Source organism: Leuciscus leuciscus, assembly GCF_965113295.1.
Source record: "Leuciscus leuciscus genome assembly, chromosome: 19".
NCBI classification, from domain to species: domain Eukaryota; kingdom Metazoa; phylum Chordata; class Actinopteri; order Cypriniformes; family Leuciscidae; genus Leuciscus; species Leuciscus leuciscus.
The window spans coordinates 34,053,990-34,081,336 of NC_138743.1; the positions used below are offsets into that span (position 1 = coordinate 34,053,990).

Below are 27,347 nucleotides of genomic sequence, written 5' to 3' on the forward strand. Positions count from 1 at the left end.
CTCAAATGTCTTCACCACAACCCATCAAAATTACCCTGGTAATCCAGAGTTCTCGCGAGAGCACAAGTTGAATTTGCTCAGCGAGTTACTCTTGTGTCTAGTAATGATGCTCATTAAATATGCCCCTCGATCTGAGCTGCACCAATCACATCGGGTTATCTGATATAGGCGGGCCACAGCGCTGTGACGTCGAAGTCATTAGTAAACATTGCTAGATGGCTATGGATGAACACCAGTTGTTTGAAACGGCTTTGGCCGCTACAATGAACGAGTTAGACTTGGCTTTTTATCTAAAACAGGAACAGAAGACGCCGCTCGAATCGTTCCTTTGCAAGAAGAACGTTTTTGCTGTTTTGCCGACCGGATACGGTAAGAGTATAATCTACCAGTTAGCTCCGCTGGTAGCTAAGCGTATGGGGTTTGTTGTTGTGATTGGTCGTAGTGTTATCCAATTGCGTGCAGTGAGATTTTCAAATGCATGCTTGGTGCCGCCCCTCGAGCTGGCCGATTTTCATTAGTCGACGCCAGACCATTAATCTTTTAGATTTAGGTCTGGATTTCCAGGCTATGTCAAAATAAAAGTTTGGTTTAACTTGATAATATATTACTGTTGTACAGTCAGGTGGTACAGGTCAGTGCTCTTTAAGTTGTTTAAGTGTTTTGAGACATGAGGTAGTTTAACGCCGTATCTCGTCTTGCCTTGCAAACTCTTCTGTGTGTGTTCATGTGTTTTGAAGAAGGCGCGGCTTTGGAGACGCTCTGAATAAAGGGCGGGATCTTATGTTTTCAAAGCTAACTTGTTATTGCTAGCCTAGAAATATAGACGCACCCTAGCGCAGTCTAGCAACTCTCCATTGACTTTCGAGCTGCAAAAACCTAAATTGGGTCAGGCCAATCACGTCGTGTATAGAGTAGGCGGGGCGGGCTTAACATAATGACGACAGAGTTGCGATGGTTCCCCCTGCCACTTGAAAACAAAGAATGACGGCTGCTGCTGGCGAACATCTTTCGAATCGGCTTTGTCTGCGACTCTGGAGGACTTGGAGTTAGGTTTTTCTTTCAGAAAAGAGCATAGAACGGCACTTAAGTCATTCTTAAAAAAAGGAAGATGTGTTCGTAGTTTTGCCGGCCAGATATGGCAAAAGTTGAATCTATCGACTAGCTCCGCTGTTGGGAAAACGCTCTGGTTGGTTGAAGCGCTGTCCTATTGCGTGCCGAGTGAATTTGAAAGACAGCCGTTTATCCCGCCCCTCGGATTGAGCCGTGCCTGGTGAGTTGCCAGACCCAACATCTTGATGTAGGTCTGGCTTGCCAGGCTATGTTATTGCTAGCCACTCCAAAAACTGCCTACCCTACCTTTAAAATAATAATAATTTTTAAAAAACGTATTTTAAATTGTATTATAATTTCGAAATAGTATTGTTTTTAGTGTACTATTGATCAAATGGTGAGCATAAGAGACTTCTTTCAAAAACATGTAAACATATAACCGACTCCAAACTTTTTAACATTAGTGTATTGACACATTTGCTACAATTAAAATTTTTTCCCCAAGGAGAAACAGCTGAGAGAAAGCTGATACGTAAACCTTACATACGCATGAGCTAAGATAGAGAACAATCTCAGAGCAAAAATATTTTCCCCTGGGGCTCATACAGCTAGTCAGGCTATCATACAGCTGGGGGAAAAAAAGTTTTTAAAATGAAGTAATAAACATCAGACTTCAAGACAATAAGTGACATGACTCCTCAGTGTTTTCATGTGCAATGTTCAGCATTCAGCCTGAGTCATGACTGATGATCACACTCGAACAGCAGCATGCCCAGCACATCTAGTCAGTCTTGTTCTTTCACATCTTATTTGCTCGAATGAATGAGAAACAAACAAGCAAGTGTTTAATCTTTAACTTACACAAAACACTCACAAAACCGGCTCTTTTCTTCAGCCTCTGTTGTGCTTGTGTTCAGCGAGGTTTTGAAGAGCAAATGGAGACTTTTACTTAAACCTCTTTACACTGTAAAAAAAAAATTACATCCCCAAGTCAAAAATTTCTAGTGACTGGTTACATCTAAATTTTTCAATTAGTCTGACGTATTATTTCTCATTGAGCCAATGTTGACAGACTATTGCAACAAGAATTGCACTTGGGCCAATTTAAAAATTTAAATGTGACCAGTCACTAGAAAATTTTGACTTGGAGAGGTTAGAAATTTTTTACAGTGTAAAAAAAAATGACATATTCATCTAAATGCCGCTCTATGCAGCGTTTGGATGTTCAGAAATATACTGCAGCTCACATATTTCTAACTTCTTTTTACCCCTAAGCAAAGAACAAAAAATTACTTTCCCGCGAGTATATCAAGGCCTTCGCATTTGTGTTACCACAAGGGGAGCTGTAGCTACATAGTAGCAATAGACTGATGAAACGTATAACTTGAATTCAATGGAGATCACTTTAGATAAAAGTGTCAGCCGAGTGCATGAGAGTAAAATCAAGGCAAAGCAACAGTTTGAAGACAATCTTGCTTAGCAAGTTAGTTAAACCGTCAACTTGGATAATAACACATGTTTAATAGCACAGACAGTTGATGGTAACTCTATGCACTGTTGTTTCGGCCACATCAATGCAAGCTTGCAGGCTTTAGTATAATTGTTTCAAATTGATTTACAAGAAAAAACAAGTGACCAGCCCGGCCCTCATGCGCTCGGCTTCTCTTTCATGTCTTGTCTCCGCATGCTAGTTCTTATTACAAATTGGATTCTGATTTGGAGGTCTTTGAAGAGATTGGAGCATTAAAAATATTATTTAAGATAATTTCTGAAGATTATGATTATGTCTAATAAGGTAATTTTCACTTTCAACTCTGTTTTTGTTGTGTGTGTGTTTGGGTTGTTAATTACTTTACTTTACAAACTGTTCCAAGTTATTCTCCCTCTGTTTCTCACAGACACACACACACACACACACACACACACACACACACACACACACACACACACACACACACACACACACACACACACACACACACACACACACACACAAGTCCTATAAGAGCTAAAATTATGGCCGGATATGTAAGCTTTTAGAGGAGATCAGAGGTGGCAGGAAGGTGGCAGTCAGTCCAGACAGGAGTGGAGTTCTCAAAAGCCAGATAACCCGACACACACACACACACACAATCTTCCTGTTTATGCCTGCCCTTACATCCCATTCACACTCTACCCAGCCCAAACCCGTAACACTTTCCTCTATGTGGACAATCTGCTCAGATCTCACTGTGTCTTATCTCTCGCCTCCTCAAAGTTTTTTTCCCCTCTCCTCTCTCTTTTTTTCCGCTCCCACTTCCCATAAGCGAATAAGATCTGATGCAGGCAAGATTGGGCACGTTGGCAGGAAGTGTTGCATTTCTGGTTTGGCTTCTTTTACCTCTTCTCTCTCCATTTCTCAGTTTAAGGTGCTGAGATGTATGTCGGCGTGAGATGTACAAGAAGAGGGACCCTCTGCGTGCACAATGACACACACTAATGGAGGCGTTGAAACATATTAACCATCCCTGCCTTTGTGATTGGGCAAATGTTTACTTTCCTAATGACCCCCACTGATCCAAACAAACACACTCAGATAAAGAGAGAACCAGTGGGAGGACGGAGAGAAAGAGAGAGAGAGAGAGAGAGAGAGAGAGAGAGAGAGAGAGAGAGGGGCTGCTCCTCCATGACCTCTAGGAACAAGCCATTGGGTTCAAGTGGGTCGCAGCGGGAGATAGCCTGTTTGAGTCTATGAAAACAGAAAAACTGGATTATTGCATCCTTAAATGGCGCACGTAAACAAAGTGACTATTTCCAAAGGTCTTATCTTCTCCTCTTATCCGTAGGACATGAAGCCATGTCTTTTAAACCATATCATCAAAGCGAAGCACTTACTCATAAGTGGGGGGGGGGGCTCCTCTCATATCTAGACACGTCTTATCAATTGGAAAACAAACATTTGTAACTGTTAGCATTGTCTGTCCCACTATTAGTTAATAAAGGAAAAATTAAAGGAAAAAATCTGTCATCATTTACTCTTGTCCTTCCAATCCCCTGTGACTTTCCTCTGTTCCACTGAACACAAAATAAGAATAGTTGAATAATGTACTGGACACTCCTTTTTTTCATGCAAATGAATGGAGCCTGGAGCCTTTTTTAAGGTAAAAAAACATCCAAAAGCACCAGAAATACCAATGATAATGTTCCCTCTTTGTGAGCTAAAAAGAGTGGGCAGGATAGGCTTCAAAACTTCACATTTTGTGAAGAAAGAAAGTCATGCGGGTTTGGAACAACATGAAAGTGAGTAAATAATTATAGTTTTCATTTTTGGAAACTCTTATACAATTACTCTTTCTGTGCAGAATTACTGTATGTTTATAGTTTTAATGATATTGGTTAATGGTACTTAATTAAAATGTTATGGTGGTATGTAGATAAAAGTACGGCAAAAACAGTTATACCTAAATCTTAAGTACATTTCGCTTTTTTAAAATGTGGTTTAATTGAAATGGAAGACTCACAAAATATACGTTACCCAGCATTGACAGGAGATTCATGGCGAGTCAGTGGATTGTGCCAACAATAGGGTCATTAACCTGCCTGTCCAAGGCCAAATTTACACACACACCGTTTACACGCCGCCTTTAAAGCTTTCCGCTGTGGTCTATCAGGGCCTCTTAAAATGAACATATTTCGCCAGAGCTATAACTCAAACTGTCAGAGCGGCTGGACAAACAAGTTTCTAAAATGACTGACAGGTTTACTCAAGGACCTTGGTTTTGTGGATCCAACTCTCACAATGTGAAAGAAATGGATAAGATTGTTCAGAAGACAGACAAAGATAAACACTACAGAGGCTTTCGACATCGACCTCCAAGCATCCACAAAACATTTCAGTGTAAGAATGGGTAAACAGATGATTTACATCTGAGCATTTCCCATTAGTTCTTGAAAAGTACCCATGTGGCAAGTGAGAGCTTGTATTCAGACCCAGCAAAGCACCAGAAACAGCATTGATGTGACAAACAAAAATGCTGGATTATTTGTGTTTCTTTTTTACGTGGCTGATTTATGAGGATGTTCACATGAACACACTGGCTATGTGTCCGTCTGATGTTTTCTTTGAAGCACTGATAAAATGTTATATAAAACAGTGAAATAAAAATGATATATAGTGTATATATACATTTTCTGGATTATTTTTTTATATTTTTATATTTTTATTTTTTTGTTTTGTAAAATCCAAATAAGCTTTACAGATCTTTATTGGAAAGGGTTTAAACAATGTTTTTCAAGCTATTTCAAGCTAAACAATTATTGCACATGCACCTCTAGAACAGTCCTTAAGGCACACAGTTTACAGGCAGTAGACAATTAAGATCACAGTTCCAACAACTTGGGAAACTAAAGAGACCTTTCTCCTGACTCTGAAAAACACCAGGGTAGGGTTGCAGCAGCCGTTTGTAAGTTCTTTCTTAAAATAGAACATAAAGCCCACACTAGAGGCTTAGTAACTAATTTGTAACTAAACAAATAAAAATGTGTAAAAATGCGAAAGGCGAAGCTTGAATTTCCAGGTATGTCCCTCTTTGGCACATGTATTTTCAAGATGGAGGCGCAACATGGCTGCCGCCATTCGAGCAGTGGCGGAACTAGAGTTTTATACAGGGGGTGGCCAGGGGGTGGCCACTGCTACTTTCGGGGGTACACAGTACACACACACACAAGGAATTGGGTCACTCTGTTTGTGTCTATAAGTGTTGAACATCCAGAAAACAAAGCTGAAGCACCAAGGAGATAAGATACCGCATGTGTCTGTTTTTTTTTTTTAAATTAGATATAGCAGGCATCAAGCAGACATGTCCCAATATGTAAACAATTTTATTACCCATCAATATAAAATCTTATCCTAGGAAGATTTAATACAACATAATTCTTTCTTTATAATAATTCTTTCTAAATATAATTATTTAATTTATAATAATTTTTTTTGTTTTCATTTTTGGGTGAACTATCCTTTTAATCTGGCAAAATCATCTCAACTTAAATTCCTGAATTGGGTATGTGATTGACTGCCTGTGTCTGGTAGATGCTCTGACCTGTTGCTGGTCCTGAAGTCTGACCACACTGACTCTGACTAGCCAGTGGTGATGCCAGGGCTGGGGTCTGTTTGCACCTGATCTGCCTGTTAGTCCAGTCATTTTAAGCCAAAATGGGGGTCAACCTTGAACAAATTGCAACAGAAGCAAACTCAACTGATTTTGTATCCTCAATATGTCCTGAGTAAGGAAAAAAAAAGTCCAGAAGAATCCCATTAGGGGAAAGTTTCGAAAAAGTCCCAAATTTAGTCTATTCATTCTTCTCACGTGAATGGGGTAAACATTTTAACCTTTAGATATCACCATGAAAATTACTGAGTTGATTACTTACATCAAGACAAACAAAAAATGTATTCCAAGTTTTTTTTTTATTGTTTGTTAAGATGGACAAACGGTGCATAATCTAATTATGTATGTGCTAATTTGCATAAATACCACAACAGATCTAAACATTGGGTATAGCCAGGTGAACATGTCTTGTTGAATCTTGTTGACACATAACAGTAAAATACTTAATATTAAGGTCTGAATGGAACCCATTACGGCTACCCATGAGCATTTATACACAGAGTCAGGAAGAAGTACTTTAGAAACCAGCCTTTATTAATTATTAAGAGATGGGGTTTGGGGCTGGGTCTGTGGGACTGTTTCTGTGGGACGAGTCTGAGGGAAGAACAGGAGACAAGGGTAAGGAGAATGCAGAAGACAAAAGGCAGGTAAAATAAAGAGTGAATCCCCAGAAACAGTTTTCGAAACTTCCCCCTAATGGGATTCTTCGGGACTTTTTTTCCTTACTCAGAACATAATGAGGATACAAAATTATTTGAGTTTGCTTCTGTTGCAATTTGATCAACCTTTTTTCATAAAATGACTGGACTATGTTTGTGCTTATTTAAAAAGATCTCTGATTTCTCTCCCTTTCTTTTCATGTTTAATTGACCCTGTTCAAAAAATATGACAAATTTAAAATATGATTCCAATCATATTCATATTCTAATCATCATCCAATTACCAACATTTTTATCTTAACTCTTTCTCGCCAGTATATAAAAAAAAGGTGTTTTTGGTAATTTTCACAATTTCATGGCACCCCAGAATATTTTGTTGTATGAATATTTGAACATACCAAAAGAAAGAACAGACCCTGTGCTTTAAAAAAAAAAATGAAATAAAATAATGTTTTATTCTAGCTTCGTGCGTCTTGTTTTATCGACACTTGAATGTTGGCAAGTTTCATAAAAAGCAACATGAGCAAAAAGCTGAGAAAATCGCATTTTTATCAAAGACTACATCTAGATCAGATTCATAATGATGATCAAAACACAGTAGATCGAGTCCATCAACACCCTACACCCATAAAGCTTCATAGTCCATATAGTGATCGCATTATGATATCGCTTGTTTCTGCTCTTCTTTGCCTGCGTTTTGATCTCCTATCCTCACATTAGCTAGAACATTTGTATACTGTAACGTAGGCTACACACGGCAATGTACTGTATATGCGTGTATTAGGCCTAATGTAGGCTATTTGGAGCAAACCACCCTGATGCTAAACCTTAAAAACTTACTTCAAATATGATGTTTTCTTATTCGGTGAAGTTCGGTATCTTGCAACCATCTCTCGTCCTCTGCCCGTCCGTTTGAAAACTGCGGGCGCGCCGCGCTGCCGGCGAACATATATATATATTTTTTAAAATCAGCATCAGCAACTGCCAGTAGCAAATACAATTTTGGGGTGGCACCCGGGGTGGCCAATCGCATGTCAGGGGTGTCCAGTGCCACCCCGGACCCCCCTCTGGCTCCACCACTGCATTCGAGCGACTCGCTCATATGTATTCTAAATGGCAGATTCTACGCTTACGAGAATACTTGATTAGTTGGTAGAAGTAATTACACATTAATGAGCACATATCATTTTGAAAGAACAAAGTGTTTTTTGCTAAGAATCAACTTAACAAATTACACAGTGTAGCTTTAAGGCAGATCGTAACTAGTAGGTCGTAATATCTCCGTAAAGTAATGTGTAGTCGCATAATATGACAGATTAAATATGTCAAAAGCTGTTGAAATGCTGTGAATTTCAGTTTATCCTTCATTCTAACTTTTGCCTTACGGTAAAACAAGTTTCCATTAAATACGATCCTACTTAATCATGAATATCATAATACGAGTTTTACAAAATTCAGAAACTGTATTTGAAACAAAATGTATAAGTATCAATAAATAAATACTGATGCAAAAAAAACAAAAAACATAAGAAATAACATTTATTGATTATGACTGATTTTATTTGACATGCACAGAGCGATGGGACAGATGTAATCAACAAAGTAATCTTTTCACATACTGTTCTCTCTATTAATTAAAGTGTAAGTACGTGTAAATGCCAGCATTATCATATTTATTTAAAAACTTAAAGTCTATAACATAAGAGCTTATTGATGCAGTTCAGTCAGTCTGCTATTTTATTCCTATCGTTACTCCTGATCGGAGGCTTCCGTAAATATTTAGTTTATATGTAGAGTTACGCTTCAACTAAGTTTAATGGTGCAACGCACAAATATTTAGTAGTGCGAAAGTTGTAACTCAGATCCCCTTTATCTCAAAACTATGCTAAGTTGTAACTTATGCATAGCTGGTGCAACCGGGCCCCGGAGAAAGATGCCCATGCGTGCCTGATCACATGACTATACATGCCATAGTCCTGCTGCAGGGAGGCATGAGGATTGCACATGTGACCAGAGCAATAAACTGCAATGTCTGTAATGCAAGACGCCAATGACAGTCCTACAGGGAGACAGGATGGACAGCTCATCGTCCTTTCAGTGCCAAACCATGTTGTAACCATGTCCCCACAGATGTGTCCGAGAACAAGCAGGTGGAGGAAGCAATGTTTCAACATTGATAATAATAAGAAATATTTCTTAAATCAGCATATTAGACTGCTTTCTGAAAGATCATGTGACACAGAAGACTGGAGTAATGTCTGCTGAAAATCCAGCTTTGCCATCACAAGAATAAATTGCATTTTAAAATATGTTAAAACAGAAAATAGTAATATTATTCCACAATGTTACTGTTTTTACTGTACACTGTAAAATCCAACAGTGATTCTAACTAACACTTTTTAGTTAACTTTACTTAATGTCTTATCTTAATTGTAAAAATCTAGTAATCTGTACTATTCACATACTATGCTTTGTTTACAAAGAAAACCCAAGTTAAGATTAATTGATTGGTTTGAGTGTGGTTTTTGAGGCAGGGACATTCTTAATGGACTTTTGACTCATTTCCTCCACTTCTGCAGTTATTTTTCTCTGTTTGCATTCACTCATTTCCCAAAGTCATCTTGAATGTTGAAAATTTAATACAACTGAAAAATTTGAGAGAACATCACATAAGCTGACTTCATAAATTGATGTTGATTTTCCTCAAATGTTTTAGTCACCATTATGACGATTAGTGTTCCCTTTGGTTGGGCACATGGAACTTCATTTATACTACTGTAATTCTCTTCCCATTGATGCAATGATTGCAAGAAGAAATCAGTTATTTGGTTTCAAAGGAAGAGATTATATATAGAGTGTTATGTTAATAATATATTATTTATATATATATATATATATATATATATATATATATATGTATGTATGAATGAATGATGTATAACATAACTATATTTCATGTCAATTAATGATCTTTTATAATTTTGTTACTAACACTTATGTCTGAGTAACAAGACAAAATTAAACTTTTAATTGGGTTTATATAATCCCTCTATATTTGTGACAATCTTGCAATTGATCATACTTGAGTCACACAGACTTCAACATTCAGCATGCAAAACACAACAATGGTAACAATTATATTTTATTTAAAGTAAATTATCAAGTACTCTCTACAGTTCTTTTTTAGTTACTAGAACTCTTGTGTAAGTTAACTACACTAACTAATGGCGCTTTTCCACTGCATGGTACGGTACGGCTCGGTTCGGTACGGCACGCTTTGGCACTTTTCCACTGCATGGTATGGTACGGTACGGCTCGCTTCGGTATGGGCCGCTTTGCCGCTTTTCCACTGCATGGTACGGTACGGTACGGTACGGTACGGTACGGTTCGGTTCGGTACGGCACGCTTTGGCGCTTTTCCACTGCATGGTATGGTACGGCTCGGTTCAGTACGGCTCACTTATGACGCATTTCCACTGCATGGTACGGTACGGTACGGCTTGCTTCGGCTCGCTTTAAATGGTACCACCTCGGTTGAGGTTCCAAGCGTACCGTACCGATACTAAAATGTGACGTGAAAACACTGCAGATCACTGATTGGTCAGACAGAATCATCACTACCAGCGTCATTGTATTTACGACACGAGACACTAAACCCGCTAGATTTAAATAGCCTGTAGACAACAGCCAGCACTGTAGCGCCTGTTTTAAAAGTATTTGCTTAAAATAAAAAAAAAGAGTATAAACTTAAAAAAAAGAAATGGCTGAATCGTGGTCAGTGGACGAGGTGCAGACGCTCCTCTCTTGTTGGTTGCCGAGGAGCGGATGGGGAAACACGAAATGAAAAATTCGCATTTAATATGATGATGTCATGGCAGTAGAGACGGCAACTATAACGATCAGTCCCACCCACTTTGAAGCGGTACTAACTGCAGTGGAAAAGCAACCGAGCTAAAGCGAACCGAACCGTGCCGTACCGAGTCGAGTCGTACCACGCAGTGGAAAAGCGAAGCGAGCCGAACCGTTCCGTGCCGAACCGAGCCGTACCATGCAGTGGGAAAGCGCCATAAGCATTTGTCAGTACCACATACTATTCCTATTTCACTTTACATGTTTTTTTTAAGGCAATCGGTTTGCATGCTTTTTTTAAGTAAGCCCAACTAATGTATTTTTGTATTAAATTTATGCTTTAAATTAATAATCTTTGTTAATGGTTTACTGTAAAGTCTCTTTTTAGAATGGATGCAATTCAAAAATATTCTTAATAGTTTTATATGTTGTATTTTATTCCATTTTTGAAAACAATACAGATAAACACTCCATCAATGCTGAAAGAGGCCATTGAATTTATAGTTAAACTGGAATATACCCATCTCTAAAGAGACGTAAACGGAGGGTAGTCTCAAACTCAAACGGAATGAAAGTGGAAGTAGTGGTCGTGCACCTCCTCCACAAATATTTCTGCTCCGCTCAAATAAACTTGCTGGGTGTTCATCAAAGTCTCATCTGGGATGAAAATGTCTGTTCAAACAGGCCTCTGCGGTAATAAATCATTCTCAAACTGTGTGATACAGTGTGAAAAACCAAGCACAGTGCAAACAAACCAATGAGCTTTTACACGGTCAATCACACACTCGTCAGCTCTACCTGCAGTCTCAAATGTAAGGCAGCGTGACCTGTGGAAATCCCGACAGGAGCATAACAGCCTGGTGCCACTGGGTCATTCAGGTTACATGCTTGTTGCAAGCCTGTCTTCAATTGTTGTTTGGACAATGGCTTGAAGAATCTGAGCAGTGGTGAGAAAAAAGGCTGCAATGAAACCAGGAGTGAGTGAGAAAGAAAGAAAGAAAGAAAGAAAGAAAGAAAGAAAGAAAGAAAGAAAGAAAGAAAGAAAGAAAGAAAGAAAGAAAGAAAGAAAGTAAGTTAGTTTTAGGGCAGTAAAAGATGGAGTACATCAGCTGATGTGGTAAAGACAGGAAAGTGCAGAGATGTAAAGTGAAGATTCTAGCATTACTATTTCAGTCAGCGATGTGGAATTTCCCTTAAAAACTAAGAAGGGCTGATGTATTCTTTAGCTCTATCTTTTATCTCTGTCCACTTCAACCAGAGGGGAAATCAAACAAAAGCAACATAAACACTCTAAAAAGACACACACCCCTACAAGTATAATAGACATTAGACATCTAGAGAGATACAGTCAGATCTGTGATTTGAAAATAAGACCGTTCCATTATGAATCATTTATAGTATTTGAGAGGGGGAAAACAATTAACAATAATAAAGTTTGTCAATAAACACTTTAAATTGGGTTCACAAAGCCTTGTTTGACAGTTTAAAATAGCTTTAAAGCTTGAAGGTTAAACAGATACTTTATTAGATTATCAATAAACAGAACCGACAGACATATGATAGAATGATAGACAGACAGACAGACAGACAGATAGACAGACAGAAAGACAAACAGACAGACAGACAGATAGACAGACAGACAGAAAGACAAACAGACAGACAGACAGACAGATAGACAGACAGATAGACAGACAAACAGACAGACAGACAGACAGATAGACAGACAAACAGACAGACAGACAGACAGACAGACAGATAGACAGATAGACAGACAGACAGATCATCTAGTCAAATAATTAGAAAGTTCATGACACAGGAAACATTTCAAGTATCTTGGATGCTTTCTGATCGACTAAATTCCTTTAGCAGTTGCTCAAACTTCCACTTGCATCCAACTGACTTATATGCACACCTCTGCCAAACAGCGAATGTTAAAGAATGAAAAGATATATGATGACAGAGGGAGGGAAGCATGCCCAAAAGATGATATCTCCCACTTTTATCCCCTTCACAATACCTTCATTACAGGTCTATCAAAGTAGCTCTGATGTCCAAAAAAAACTAAAACTAATGTTTTTTTTACAACCATATCCTCTTTGACCTCATCACACCGAGACCCAATACTCATCCTTACAGGTTGAAAAAAATGAAAATGGTCAATTTCCTCAAATCTGAAAGACTGTCTTACTTCATCTGAACACAAGAGGATAATCTCTGTACATTTATCAAGCTATTGTAAAGCTTCAAAGAGTAGCTTGACAGCCTCAGTTCACTTTCATTATATTTAAAAAAAATATCCAAGAATAAAAATTAACCTTTTGTGCTCCACAGCAGAATGTCATACATGTTTAGAACAACAAGAGGGTGAGTAAATGATGACAGAATTTCCATTTCTGTCACTTTAAAGGGTTTAGTGAAGGCACTTTAACTGTGTGTGGTAAGAGGGTGGAAGGTTGGAGGTTACTAATTGAATTCCGCCAAAGAGAAACAAAGTTGAATTTGTCTGTCATTTGTTAAGGAATTATGCCACTGTGGAATCTGCTGTGATTGACAAGTCTGCTGATTAAAGGAGGGGCTCTAGAGCAAAGTCTACAGAAGTTCTGAGTGCATGTGTTCATTGAGAAAAAAAAAAAAAAAAGATTACAAAATCTACACAAAGGTGGGAGACGTAAAGGGAAAGATAATTGTATTAAAAGAAAATCATTGCAGTTTGCAATATAGAGAAAAGGTATACCCATTAGTGTGTGTATTTAAAGAGCATTAACTTGTCCAAAGCACACAAAACTAAGTCAAAATGATCTTCTGACACCTTTGAGGCCGTAAACTAGCACATTTTGTGCACACTGCATACCAGAGCCGAGGAACATGACTTCCGATCGTGTGCACTATTGATGTCCTGGCCTGCGTGCGCTCATTGTCTCCCGCCGTGTTGTCATTGAGGCTTTACGCTTTGCTTTTGTATTTTCTCTAAATATGAATGTTTTATCCAAACTGGCCCAATTGCTTAACCATCCATACTCTACTCCACCCACTGCTTCAGTAAGACAGGACAACATGAGACTGAGCTGGATGAATACACACACAGACGCTCTCTCAGGCATCTTGACAAGTATGTAACATTGGCAATTTCACATGTTTTAATGGGCAGATATTAAACTGCTAATTTGAAATGGAATAATAAACATAGAGCCAAATATGCAGCCATCATCACAAACGACTTGCGCTGAAAGCCATTGTTTGAAAACTAATCCGTGAATCATCTTGATGTTTTTACTTGCAAATTTATAATATGAAAAATATGCAAATCTTATTGAGGCAACAATGACGGCATGGACATATTGAACGCTGACTGACAGTACCAAACATTCACTTTGCGACAAAAGTATTCAGTTTCCCACTCCCCCTCACTTTCACACAGGAAGCTCTTCCTTAGCGGAGGTCATTGAGATTGGGCTCTGGAGGAGCGGTCCCAAATCCCAAACCCTCTCTTAGGGTCTCTGTCTTTCTCTCGCTGAGTTCCCACAGCAAACTGTTTTCACAAGAGAAGCAAATGGTGCACAAGTCCTCAAGTATAGTAAAGGAAGCCAGGGCTAGATGTCACATGGGGAAGTGATCACAAAGGTTATATCTCAATAACTAGAAGACTTTAAGTCAAGTTTAATTGCACAAATGCGTTTTTCTAGGAGTTTTATAACGTGGTTTTAAACATGTAGTTCGGAGAAGTCTGGGATCAATTTTGTGGATTCTGTCCTTCAATTCCAACATTATTATTTTTGAATAGCTTTGAGTAAATTTATATTGAACTATATATGGACGATTTTAACCAATATTCTTAGGACTATTCGTTGTCAGGTTGATGAAAATGTTCATATTTTTGTGGAGTTACAAAGTCTTCAAGGTAAAGCTCTGAAATAAACCCATTAGGAGAAATATTCACTTGATTTTTAACGAGTCTGCTTGAGTTAATGAATGCTATCACAATAAACAATAGAGAGGACACTTACAAAGACAAAGAAAGTGTCTTTGTTTGACACTTTCAAACAAAGACAGAAAGACAAAGACAAATACGACTCAGTGTCTTTAAGAGTCTACAACATAGCAATATATTACAACAAAATTATATACATATATATATATATATATAGATATAGATATAGATTCAAAAGTGTGACAACTAGCTTTATATCACCCCTATTAGTACTAGTTCACTTTTGGTCAATCTGCTAGCTAAAAGAGGGACGCGATAAGGAAATTAATATCATTTGAATATCAACTGGAACTCAGTTTTCTTCTCAACTCCGCCTTTAAAGAGTGTGAGAGATAAAAACGCCATGGGTTCAAACGAACGAACAATTAGACAGGCTATCAGAATCTCCTCCTACAGTCCCCATCATGCCCAGCGAATCGTACACCCAACGCTATAAAATTAAATTATAACAATCTCTACAAAAGCTTTGATGTTGAGGGCTGATAAGAATTTTAGTGGGTGAGTAGCGACACAACATATACCTCGTCCGTCCCACATGGCGGCAGACGTGAGTCGACACTGGTGATGAGATGCGGGTCGGCCGTTACCTCACTGACCTGAACAATGAGAAGAGATGCTGCTGACTCGCTCTGATTCATTCACAACACTCATCCTGTTTGAATGCTTATATAGTCTACAACTACATTTATATTCTGAATAAAGCCAGATTACACGGTAGAGCACAAATCAAACCCATTCAATCCCATTTATTTCAGTCAAATAAATTTACATTAAAATTTAAATCTGCTCCAAGCCCTTAAAGGGACAATTCATCCGAATCTAAACATTCTGACACCATTTACCCACCATGTCGTTCTTAACGCGTACGAAAACACCAAATGTTTGGAAGAATATTGGGGACTGACAGTCTCTGTCGTCGTTTACTTTCATTGGTTTTTCCCACACAATGAAGAACGGTGACTGAGATCTGCCATTATGTCCAACATCTGCTTCTGCGTTGCATTAAAGAAGTCATAGGCTACGTATTTTGAACATGATGATGACTTTTATTTCTGAGTGCGCTATTCCTTGATTATCGGCAAATTAAACACCTTAGGCAGACCAAAACAATGCCCCTTCAAAAGAAAAATCACACAGCAAATGTCCCACAAACGCAAATACCTCGCCCAGAGCTCCGCCCACTGGGGGAGGAACCAACACATCTCCTAAACGCCAGCAGCGAGAATAATACTTCACAGTCCGAAATACAGAAGCGACAGAACAGTCTTCAGTGGCCGCGGTAGATGTGCGACTCCAAACGGGAGGCACAGTGACTGCGATAAAGAAGGGACAAGACACACTCAGAGGTAAGACGCCCAGGTCTTTCACTGTCAACTAGCTGCTTTCATTTACGCGAAATTTGATTTCTGAGCTATTTACCTTTCTGCACGACTTGTTGTTGAAAGAGTTTGTGTCTCGTGCTACAATTACAGTCCAAAGTTTAGCGAGTTAATGAAAGCTATCACAATAAACAATGCAGAGAGGACACTTCAAAGACATCTTTGAGCGTCTACTGTAAAGAACTATTTGCCTACAGTAAATAGTGATTTTTTTTTTGGTGCACGTTACCCCCAAATGTCTTCGTTAGGACAAAGGCTGTTTTAGAATTCTAACATTGTTAATATTATTAATTATTTTCATTATTTAATAATAATAATGATAATGATAGCCTAATAATAATAACAACAATAAATAATAATAAAATGATCACAAATCTTCATGAGCTAAGAAATCTATTAAGAGTTTGTGCTTCATGCAGCAATTACAGTTCAAACTTTAAATGAGCTAATGAAAATGTCCGCACAGTGAGAACGGTGAGATGACACCTAAAAGACATCAGAATTCGAGTCTTAAAAAAAAAAAAAAAAAAATGTTGTGTTTGCCAATTCCCAGTGTCTTCGGGACAAAGGCAAATTATTTTAAAAGCTGTGGTGATTCTAACACATCGTTTGTGTCTTTCACAGGGAGAATGCCAGCTAAAACAATGAACTCCGATTTCGAGTTTGACTCCTTGCAGCCGTGTTTCTACCCAGACGAGGATGACTTCTACTTCTGCAGACCAGACGCTGCACCGCCTGGAGAGGACATCTGGAAGAAATTCGAGCTGCTGCCCACTCCTCCTCTGTCCCCGAGCCGGGCAGCGCTTCCAGGGGATCCGGGGGAGCTGGGCGCGGTGGCTGAGGATTGCTCGCTGATGGGCTTTGGATTAACGGACCCGTTGGACTGGGCTTCCGAGCTTCTGCTTTTACCGGAAGACGACATTTGGGGGGCGTCTGACGGAGACCTCTTCGGCTCAGTTTTGGATACTACGGACAATTCCATCATCATTCAGGACTGCATGTGGAGCGGCTTCTCGGCACGCGAGAAATTGGAGCGGGTGGTTAATGAGAAACTCGGGAAAGCCGTGTCTGCTACCGTTACTGAAGCCGGTAAAGACACGACAGTCAAGCCGCCGGAAATGAGCCACTCTATACCGGAGTGTGTGGACCCTACCGTAGTTTTCCCTTATCCAGTCAACAAAAGAAACGGGAGCAGCAGCAGCAGCCAAAGTGTGACACAGCTGAGGAGCCAACAACAGCCTCCAGTCAGTGCAGAGGAGACTCCAAGCGACTCTGGTAAGTGTCTCCTTACATGCTGTTGACGTAAAGATAGTAAGTTGAGTGTTCGCACGAAACTCTTATGAAAAACCGTTATTAATAATCATGATCATGAGCAGCAGCAGCAAATTATGATGGTGGTGATGCTGCTGCTAAAAAGTTTGGCAGTCTATAGTTTGGCCTAGTTTGTAAGTGGTTATTGAGGTAATTGTTGAAGATCATATGACAGACCCTGAATCGGATTAGTGTGTGACATTCCAGAGTGTCTTTCACACACAAACCCGCGCGCGCGCGCACACACACATTGGTAGTAGTAGTAGTAGTGGGCGGTGATATGGAGTTTATGTAATACTCGATCTGCATACCCAGTAGATGGCGGTAATATTTGATGTTGTCCATGATGTCGAGCCATTTGGCTGAATAGCTCTTGGTTAAAAATGTAATGCAGAGAATAGCGTCACTGAGCCATATTAAATAGGAAAACATGTCCTTATCTGTCCTCCATTAATCCATGGGAATTTATTAGGTCATTGGATTTGGTTTCATATAGCATGCAAAATTGTTTTGAAACATAAACATTATTTTATATTTAATTATTTATTTATTTTTAAGATTGAGAGCTCTTAATGGTGTAAAACCACATGCTCAGATGTTTAGGGTGTGTGAGCGAGGGCAGATTTCATAAAAGCCAAGCCCCTAAATTCAGTGCCCCCCAATAAGTCGCTTCCCTTCTAAATGAGGACTTGTTTCAAATGCAAATCCCAAACGACAATCACACGTGGGTGAGAGAATAAGAGCTGGCAGTGGCACTGGGCACCAGCATGTTGTAAAGGAGGCGTGCGTGTGCATCTACGAGAAAGACAACCCCCCCCCCCCCTTCCTACCCATTGGGGCTGAGCTTGGCAGGCAGAGAATCTTCCAGGGAGGTGCAGTGAATGATAATCACAAGAAAAAAAAGACGAGGAAGGAAAAAAAGAGATGATGGGTCATCTCTCTTTACAGGGTGACGGCTTTGAACAAGCAGAGCCTTTCCTCCAGCTGTCTACTTGGCTCTTCTCCAGGGCAGCGGCTTAAGACACCATCAGATCAGTGTTACTCGGCAAAGCCCGCGAATAATTGGACCACACGATTACAATGCTAGTTTTTCCCGCCTGTGCTGTTATCCCTTTTCGCGGCAAAACAGTGGAAAAGGGGAACGCACTTACTATCTGCGTTCTTTGGGAGACTAAATTGCCTGGTTTGGTCTCTCCTTAACGCTGGCAGACGGTTTCCTGTAGGGAGCTTTTGAAGTGAGAGGCTGTGGGCTCCAGTAAATGCTAAACAGTCTTCATGTGTGGCTTAGCTGATAATCACGTCCATTATCTCATAAACATAGCTCTCGGGCGTCACACTGAGGACGTTTTGCCATCTAAGCTTACAGTAACTTGAAATGTGTCACCAAAAGGCACCAAGCGAAATGTCTAACTTGACAGCAAAACAGCTTTTTGTAAGAAAATATGACATGACGAAATGCCCATGTACTTGCAAACCCCCTTATTAGACGCCATAAATAGAGGGTGTGTGTTAAAGTAGAAAGTCAATTCCAAGGTGGTCCAGTCTGGGGAGAAACCAGCTCCTCTGTGTTTGACAGAGCGTGTTCAGATGATTGCATTGAGCAATTGTCTCATCTGCCCACACATAGACATTAACTTGTGCACACACCCAGAGAAAACACAGGCATGTTTCCGTTAAGAGTGCTTGTTCATACCTGTGTACCTCCAGAGGAATGGTTGCACAACAAACCTGCTAACCTAAATCTCCTTCTCTTCCTCTAGATGATGATGATGATGATGATGATGAAGATGACGACGACGATGAAGATGATGATGAAGACGATGAAGAAGAGGAGGAGATCGACGTCGTCACGGTAGAGAAAAGGCGTTCCATCACCAGCAAGATAAACGGCACTGGCCTGTCTGCCGTCTCAAACTCTCAGGCGTCCACAGGAGGGCGGTTGGGCTCAGGGGTGAGCAAAGCTCCACAGGAGCTCATTCTGAAGAGGACGGCGACAGCCTCTATCCACCAGCAACAGCACAACTACGCAGCCCCATCCCCTTACTCCGAACAGCAAGACGTACCCAGCGCTCCCCCGAGCAAGAAACTCCGAACCGACAACAGCACTATAACTCTACGCACTGGCAAGAGCCAGAGCTATTCCCCGAACTCCCCTACTAACAGTGTACCAGGACAGCGCATGAGGAAGAGCGAGTCCAGCAGCCCGCGATGTTCCGACTCAGAGGACAGCGAACGGCGGCGCAACCACAACATCTTGGAGCGCCAGCGGCGCAACGACCTGCGCTCTAGCTTCCTCACTCTGCGCGACCATGTGCCCGAGCTGGCACGCAACGACAAGGCGGCGAAGGTGGTCATCCTGAAGAAGGCCACCGAGTACGTCAGTTCCCTTGAGGCTCAGGAGCTCCGACTCCAGCAGGAGAAAGACAGATTGCAGGCCCGACGACAACAGCTCCTCCGCAGGCTCGAGCAGGCCAGGACTCGCTAACCCTTTACGCTCATTGGCCGAATGCCTTACGGCTAATGGTCGGCGTCAAATGACGAACGACAAAGCACTAAGGCTTACGGCCCAAAATGAATTCTAGGGACACTCACTGCTGACACTTTTTTGCACATTTTTTGACGTCAAGAATGTTTCAGGTTTACTTTGTCACCCCAATCACGCTACAACTATGAGGGAAGGTGCTTACCTGTAAACCCAACTTCCCCTCAATGACAAGACCCTTATGAACACTGTCTTCAATATGCGATTGGGTCGATGAACTTTTATGTTCACGCTCTTCCTGCAAAATGGACACTAAGCAAATGACACGAGACACTTCGAATGGCTATAATCTCTCACACCTCACTGGTGCTAGATCTCATGGATGTACCTCTGCGCACCTTGATGTCAGACACTTTTGTAAATAGATTAGATTTTAAAAGAACATACACTCAGTCTGCCTTTTTTTGTATACGATTATTGTCTTTTGGTTTTTTTTATAAAGATGTCAAAAGCTGCCAATAACTAGACTGGAAGTTTATATACCATTAACAAGTACTGTAAGACCTCAATTTTTGAGGATTTTTGTAATATAAGGACACATTGTTTTGTTTTTGGAATCTTTTGTCTTATAATCTCTGTTATGACACGCTTTACTAATTCCTACATTTATGCTTTAGTGTGCTTCTGATACATACTAAATTTGATACTTATATTTTCGTATGAAAATGAGTTCTGAGTAGATATCACTTTATCCTGTTTTTATCCTTTTTTCTACCTTAATTTCTTTTGTACAGAAAATTCTTTCTATCTCCATTTATAAGGCTTCTATACTTTACTGTCTTTCTCTTTCTTTGTTTATATATTTGTAAGTATTGGGTTCATAGAACTGGGTCATTGGGAAAAAAGTGTTTTTTCTCCTTTTCTATAATGTACATTGAGTGCTGCGACTCACGGCACTTTGAAATACCTCATTTTGAAAAATAAATAGACATTTTGAAAACAAAAGAGCTTGTTGTCAAAGGATGAGTGCTTCTGTACCGCCACTAGTGGGGTTTGAGTCCTGTCAGGTATTGAGAAACTATACGCTGAACTGCATTTCAGACATGCTTGAAGCCCCTATGTGGGCGGCAACATCCATATTTCAAACAGCCCTGAAAAAACAAGCTAAGTTATGACTTTCAAGGGGATTATGATTTTGAAAGCAAAAACCCACAGTTAAATCATATTGTCAAATAAAAATACCCATGTCACTCATCTGAAGCATAAAAAAGGAGCTGTCCAAGTGTAGTTTTTCTCTAGGATCACGTTGTGTGTGTGTGTGTGTGTGTGTGTGTGTGTGTGTGTGTGTGTGTGTGTGTGTGTGTGTGTGTGTGTGTGTACATGTTTTCTATCCCATTGGGGACTTCAACCTGAATGCACATAAGACTTGCTTATAAATCATACAGAATTAGTTTTTCTTTTTTTGTGATGGGTGGGTTTAGGGGTAGGGTTAGTGTAAGGGGAATATACAGCAGAATATACAGTTTGTACAGTATAAAAACATTAGGCTAAATCTATGGAGAGTCCCCACAGTAAACAAGACGTGTGGACTGGTACTGTAAACTTAAATTGACGAAATTTGAATCAAATCTAATATCTATATACTAGAGTTGATTTTCCGTACAATACAAACCTCGTGTTTTCTGCATGTTTTGGGGCCTTTTCCCCTCTTTTCTATTCAACATTTCCTGTTTTTCATTCGTCAAGCCTTTCTCCCTCCATCTGCCTCGCTATGAAGAGAGATCTGGTTGACCAAGCCCTCTCTCACAAAGGAGAACGAGTATCTCCCTCGTAATTCTCTCTCTCTCTCTCTCTCTCTCTCTCTCTCTCTCTCTCTCTCTCTCTCTCTCTCTCTCTCAGTTGATTTTGAAATGGGCACATCCACATGCACTTTCAGGCACTCATACACAAAAACAAACGCTGGCACACACACACTCGACGCGAGTGGATATGAAAGCGTGCGCTGCGCACACTGAGACTGGCCCCCGCAGCTTCTTACCTCATTGTTCTGCACGTTACCATGGAAACTGGAGCAGCTGCAGCGTGGCAGACTTCAAGTGCGAGTGTGTTTTATTCTGTTTGTGCATGTGTGTACGTGCGAAGGGTGCGTTGCGGAGTCTTTTGTGAGGAGGGCATCGTGACCTGTGCGTCTAATATCCTGCTGGACTGAGAAACTGGTTCGTGTTTACTAACTTCAGTCACATGGCCTGGAAGCTGACAAAAGCCCCGCCCACCAATGTGTCACAATCAACGTTTTTCTCTCGTCCAGCATAAACAGATAGAATTATAATTCTACCCCTACAGTACAGGCTACAGGAGAAAGAAGGTTTGGCGGGATACACAGAGACTAAGACACCATCGATTATAAACTGGACCGTCTAGACTGTTTGGTTACATAACAGGCTGTGCTGTATGTGCGTGTCTGCGGTGTTTGGTCCCCAGGATGAGGTAACCATGGGACCCCACTGTGCCATCTGGCCCATGGCTTATCCTGCCTGGTTATGGAAAAAACAAAAACAAAGCCTCGAGCTAAGACAATAACACACCGCTATGTGTAAGCTGATAGACTTGGTCACTGTACAAAGCACTGGTTGTATCTTATTTAGATTTTCAAACCTGAGATTTTGCACAGATATAGGCTGAATCTGGGTAAAAATCTGTTTTATTTTTTATTTTTATTATTATTATTATTAGTTATGCAGCTAAAGTTTATAGGAATAGTTCACCCAAAAATGAAAATTCAAAAAGCCAATGGTGCCCCAAAATTGGTTACCGACATTCTTCAAAATATTCTTTTGTGTTCAGCAGAACAAAGAAATGGATACAGGTTTGGAACAAATTGAGGGCGAGTAAATGATGACAGAATTGTAATTCTTTTGTGAACTATCCCTTTAACTCATAATAATCATTTAAAAAAAATCTACACAAAATAATAAATATTTAAAAGAGTTCAATATCGCCACTACATATATATATATATATAAATAATACAACTAATAAAAAACTATGTAACTAACTTAATTTGATTAAAATAAAATAAAAAATACTTTTTTTTTTACATTACATTCAGTACATTTTGAGATAAATAAATAATATATATATTTTGATTATAAATAAATAAATGATTAAAATAATACATTCTGATCTAAAATAAATCTGATTTATACATTAAAAAACAAATTAAATACACATTAAATTGATTAAAATAAAAAATTTATACATTTAACATTAACATTTTAGGATGTGGGTCACATGAGGATGATCATATGTGTGGGTCCGTGGCATCTACAAGTTTGAAAACCACTGCACTATAAAGAAGAAAATGAAGAAATGTTGAATGCTTAATTAAAAACATACCGATATTCACCCTTTATGTCGCGTGTATGTTCTTTTTTTTCTCAAACATAAGTTATTCCTCTCTGATTGATATGTACTGGCCTCAGACACCATGTTGAACTATAATAAACTTGGAGACGACGGCTCCATACTATATGACTGTATGATTGTTTATGGTATGGTTAAATATGTGTGTTGAAGTTTGAATCAGTCTCAGGAGGGGTTATGAAGTTCAGTCAGCGGAAGGGTTTGAGTTCAAAGCACAGATTTTGAAAATGAAAATACTATAAAACGCAATAAATATAATTGATAAACATAACATTAATGTGCTCTAATGTGTAAATACAGCTGACATTTCATATATTAATGTTTATGATATGACCTTTTCCTTCCCTTTCAGACAGAATGTCACATACCAGACACACAAGCTTTTGTGGTTCACAGTTTATTTGTATTTTCTCAGCACAACATTAGACAGCATTGCCTCACACTCTTGTGTACTCATTTATTTTAATGGGCTTTCTCTCTTCTTTTTTTTTCTGCAGATCAAAATCTGGAAACTATATCTTCCATAATTTGCCAAATAAATACAACAAATTAACACACACACACACACACACACACACACACACACACACACACACACACACACACACACACACACACACACACACACACACACACACACACACACACACACACACACACACACAAACACAAGCACACGCACACGCACAAACACAAACACACAAACACACACACACACACATATATATATATATAGAACAAAATGTCAAAAGCTGAATTTTCAGCAGCCATTACTCCAGTATTTAGTGTCACATGATCCATAAGAAATGATTCTAATATGATAAGAAACTTTTTTTTATTATTATCACAGTTGAAAACGATTACGCTCATGCGATTATTTTTGTGGATACTATAAAACATTTTTTTCAGAATTCTTTGATGAAAGGTCAAATGAACAGCATTTACTTGAAATATTTACCTATTTAGGCCTATACTACAGTAAAGCAGTGATTGGTTAGTGATCAGTTAAAGGTCCCATGACATGCTACTTTTTGTAGGCTTTAATATAGTCATTAGTGGTCCCTAGTACTGTATCTGAAATCTCTTTCCAAAAATTCAGACTCAGTGCAGAATTATAGCCACTACAAGCCAGTCCCAGAATGAGCTTCCTTCAGACAGGCCGTTTCGGTGTCTGTAGCTTTAAATACTAATGAGGAGGAGAAAGGCGGCGCAAGGTGGAGGGTGGGTGTGGCCTTGACCATCTTGCGCAACGGTACCGTGGCGTGCATGTTTACGTTGGATATATTGCAATGGCACGAAGACACGCAGTCTTTCAAGCATTTCAGTTTGACCCAGAATCTGATCCAGATGGAGAAGCAACGGATGAAGAAGTTACAACTCAGCGGCTCCAGCAGGACGTTTCTGAATGGTTAGTTTAAAATATTATGTCTGGATACGGTACTTTATTCGGATGGTTTACAGTTATCATCATGTAGCTAACGCGAACCTACTGTTGCCTTTTCATGAGAGATCTGTAACGTCTGTAATTTATCTTATTACAATTACATCAAGCTCTGCGATCTTGAAATGCGGATATCGCGCGCGCCATATAACCAACAGGAAAACGGTTATCCAAATAACAAAGACGTGTACAACACTCGCGTTACAGTGTGTGTATTCACACACATAAACTGCATAGCTAATGTTACAGCCACATTCTACGTGTAAAATCTAGGTAACCATAAACAGTAAAGCAACACACTTATATATCATTAGTTGTCCGAGGTGTGTAGCTGAGCCAAAGAGAGTGATCCAGACTTTAGTTTCAGACGTTCAGCAAGCCCAGCTCTGTATTGACCCTTCGGTGTTCATTTGTACATCCAATTATTGAGCAATTGTTATGCTTCGCTCGCTCAAAAGCCATGATCTCTCGTGGACAAACTAAAATCGCGCGCGCGCGCGTTCCTACTTCCTAGCGCATTTTCTCATGGGCTGAAAATATTCTCTGGGCGGGCAAAGCAGAGACAGGGGAGGTAACATTTCCTCCTTATGACGTCATAAGGAGGAGATTCAAGATCAGCGCGTATGAGCCTCCATTTTCTCAAAGGCAGAGAAAGATAGCAAAAGCTCGATTTACACCGATTGAAATTTTTAGAAACTTGGGGACCATATACAGGCTAGGGGAACTCATATTAATGTTAAAAAAACTCAGAAAGTGAAAATTTCATGTCATGGGACCTTTAAGCAATTGTGTTTGCACATATGAGGAGTGTGTGTGTGTGACCTGGTGAATAAGTGTAGCATTTTGATTGGTTGTGTTTGGAAAAGGAAAGAAAGTCACTTCCTGTTAGATTTTTGTGTTTTAGGTAGAGACTTGTGTGTAGTGTTTTGAAAAAAAGTGTTTTATGCAATTGAAAACTGAGTCAAAGGCTGAGAAATAGCTTATGGTTTTGGAGATTTGGTATGTAGTTTTGCACTTTGAGTGAGAGGTTTCAAAAATCGTGTGACATGAAAAGATTTTGTGTGTAAGCAGTTGGAAAAAACTGTAATTTCAATAAAAAATACACACACACATGTACAGTACAGGTCGAACGTTTGGAAACATTACTATTTTTAATGTTTTTGAAAGAAGTTTCTTCTGCTCATCAAGCATGCATTTATTTGATCAAAAATACAGATTTTCTTTTTTAATATTGTGATATATTATTACAATTTAAAATAATTGGTTTTCAATTTATTATACTTTAAATTATCATTTATTTCTGTGATGCAAAGCTGAATTTTCAGGATCATTACTCCAGTCTATCACATGATCCTTTAGAAATCATTCTAATATGATGATTCATTATCAAAGTTGGAAACAGTTCTGCTGCTTAATATTTTTTTGATAACCTGTGATACTTTTTTAGGATACTTTGATGAATAAAAAAAAGAAGAAAAAAAAAAGAAGGAAGTGTTTTAAAAATAGAAATCTTTTGTAACAACAATATACACTACTGGTCAGTAATTTGGGGTCAGCAATTTTTTTTCTTTCTTTTTTTGGAAATAAATCAATACTTTTATTCAGCAAGGATGTGTTAAATTGATAAAAAGTGATAGTAAAGAAGATTTATATTATTAGAAAATATTTTTTTATTTTGAATAAATGCAGTTCTTTTTAACCTTTTATTCATCAAATATATTAGGCAGCAGAACTGTTTCCAACACTCATAATAAATCAGAATATTAGAATGATTTCTAAAGGATCATGTGATAGACTGGAGTAATGATCCTGAAAATTCAGCTTTGCATCACAGGAATAAATAATTTTTTTAAAGTATATTCAAATAGAAAACTATTATTTTAAGTTGTAATAATATATCACAATATTACAGTTTTTTTTTTTTTCAAATAAACGCAGCCTTGATAAACATTAGAGACTTCTTTCAAAAATATTTTAAAAAACGTAATGTTTCCAAACTTTTGACCTGTACTGTACATACACACACACTTAACTTGAGGATAAATAGATCCTGTGGTAGAGTAGAGTCCTCTGGAATGTTCACACGGCAGCTGTATTCAACAGATGAACTGTGCCGTGGCATATTTCAGTGTCAGCCTGTCAATCAACCATATGTGTGGGGACCAGTGCTGGTTGTGGAGTAACAGGATGGACAACATATGGAAAACTGGAGACAGACTAAAGACAGGGTTTAAAACAAAAGCCAAAGGCACAACAACATGCTCTGATTCTTTTCAACCAGCACCGTCAGAAATCTTCTAATCCTTATAACATGCAGAGTTGCCACCCAAACAAAAGGATGCCAGCTTTAAAGATGCCACTCACTGGATGGGCACTGTCTCCAGGGGGGCAAGAGGAGAGGGAGGGGGTGCCATCTGTTCTGGGTCAGGTGCAGAATGTGGCAATGTGTGTAGTGTAGTAGTGAGAGAGAAAGAAAAGTCATGTGTGATCAAACTTTACCAGTGTGTAGCAATTACCATACAGATGGCAGTGCCCTGTAAATGTCACGCACCTTTCCTCACTCTCTCTTCCCCATATCACTCCCTCAGAAAATCAGCCATTATGTTTTCTTTGTTGCT

At 39.2% G+C, this 27,347-nt stretch overlaps 1 protein-coding gene across 1 annotated transcript; it reads left to right on the forward strand.

The window, feature by feature from the left end:
* The first annotated feature begins 15,900 nt into the window (after nt 1–15,900).
* Nucleotides 15,901–20,870, forward strand: mycn (MYCN proto-oncogene, bHLH transcription factor). Its single transcript, XM_082147975.1, has 3 exons — nt 15,901–16,039; nt 16,697–17,347; nt 19,144–20,870. Exons 2-3 carry the CDS (start codon nt 16,702–16,704, stop codon nt 19,866–19,868), a joined length of 1,371 nt encoding a protein of 456 aa, XP_082004101.1. The 5' UTR covers nt 15,901–16,039; nt 16,697–16,701; the 3' UTR covers nt 19,869–20,870.
* Nucleotides 20,871–27,347: the final 6,477 nt, after the last annotated feature.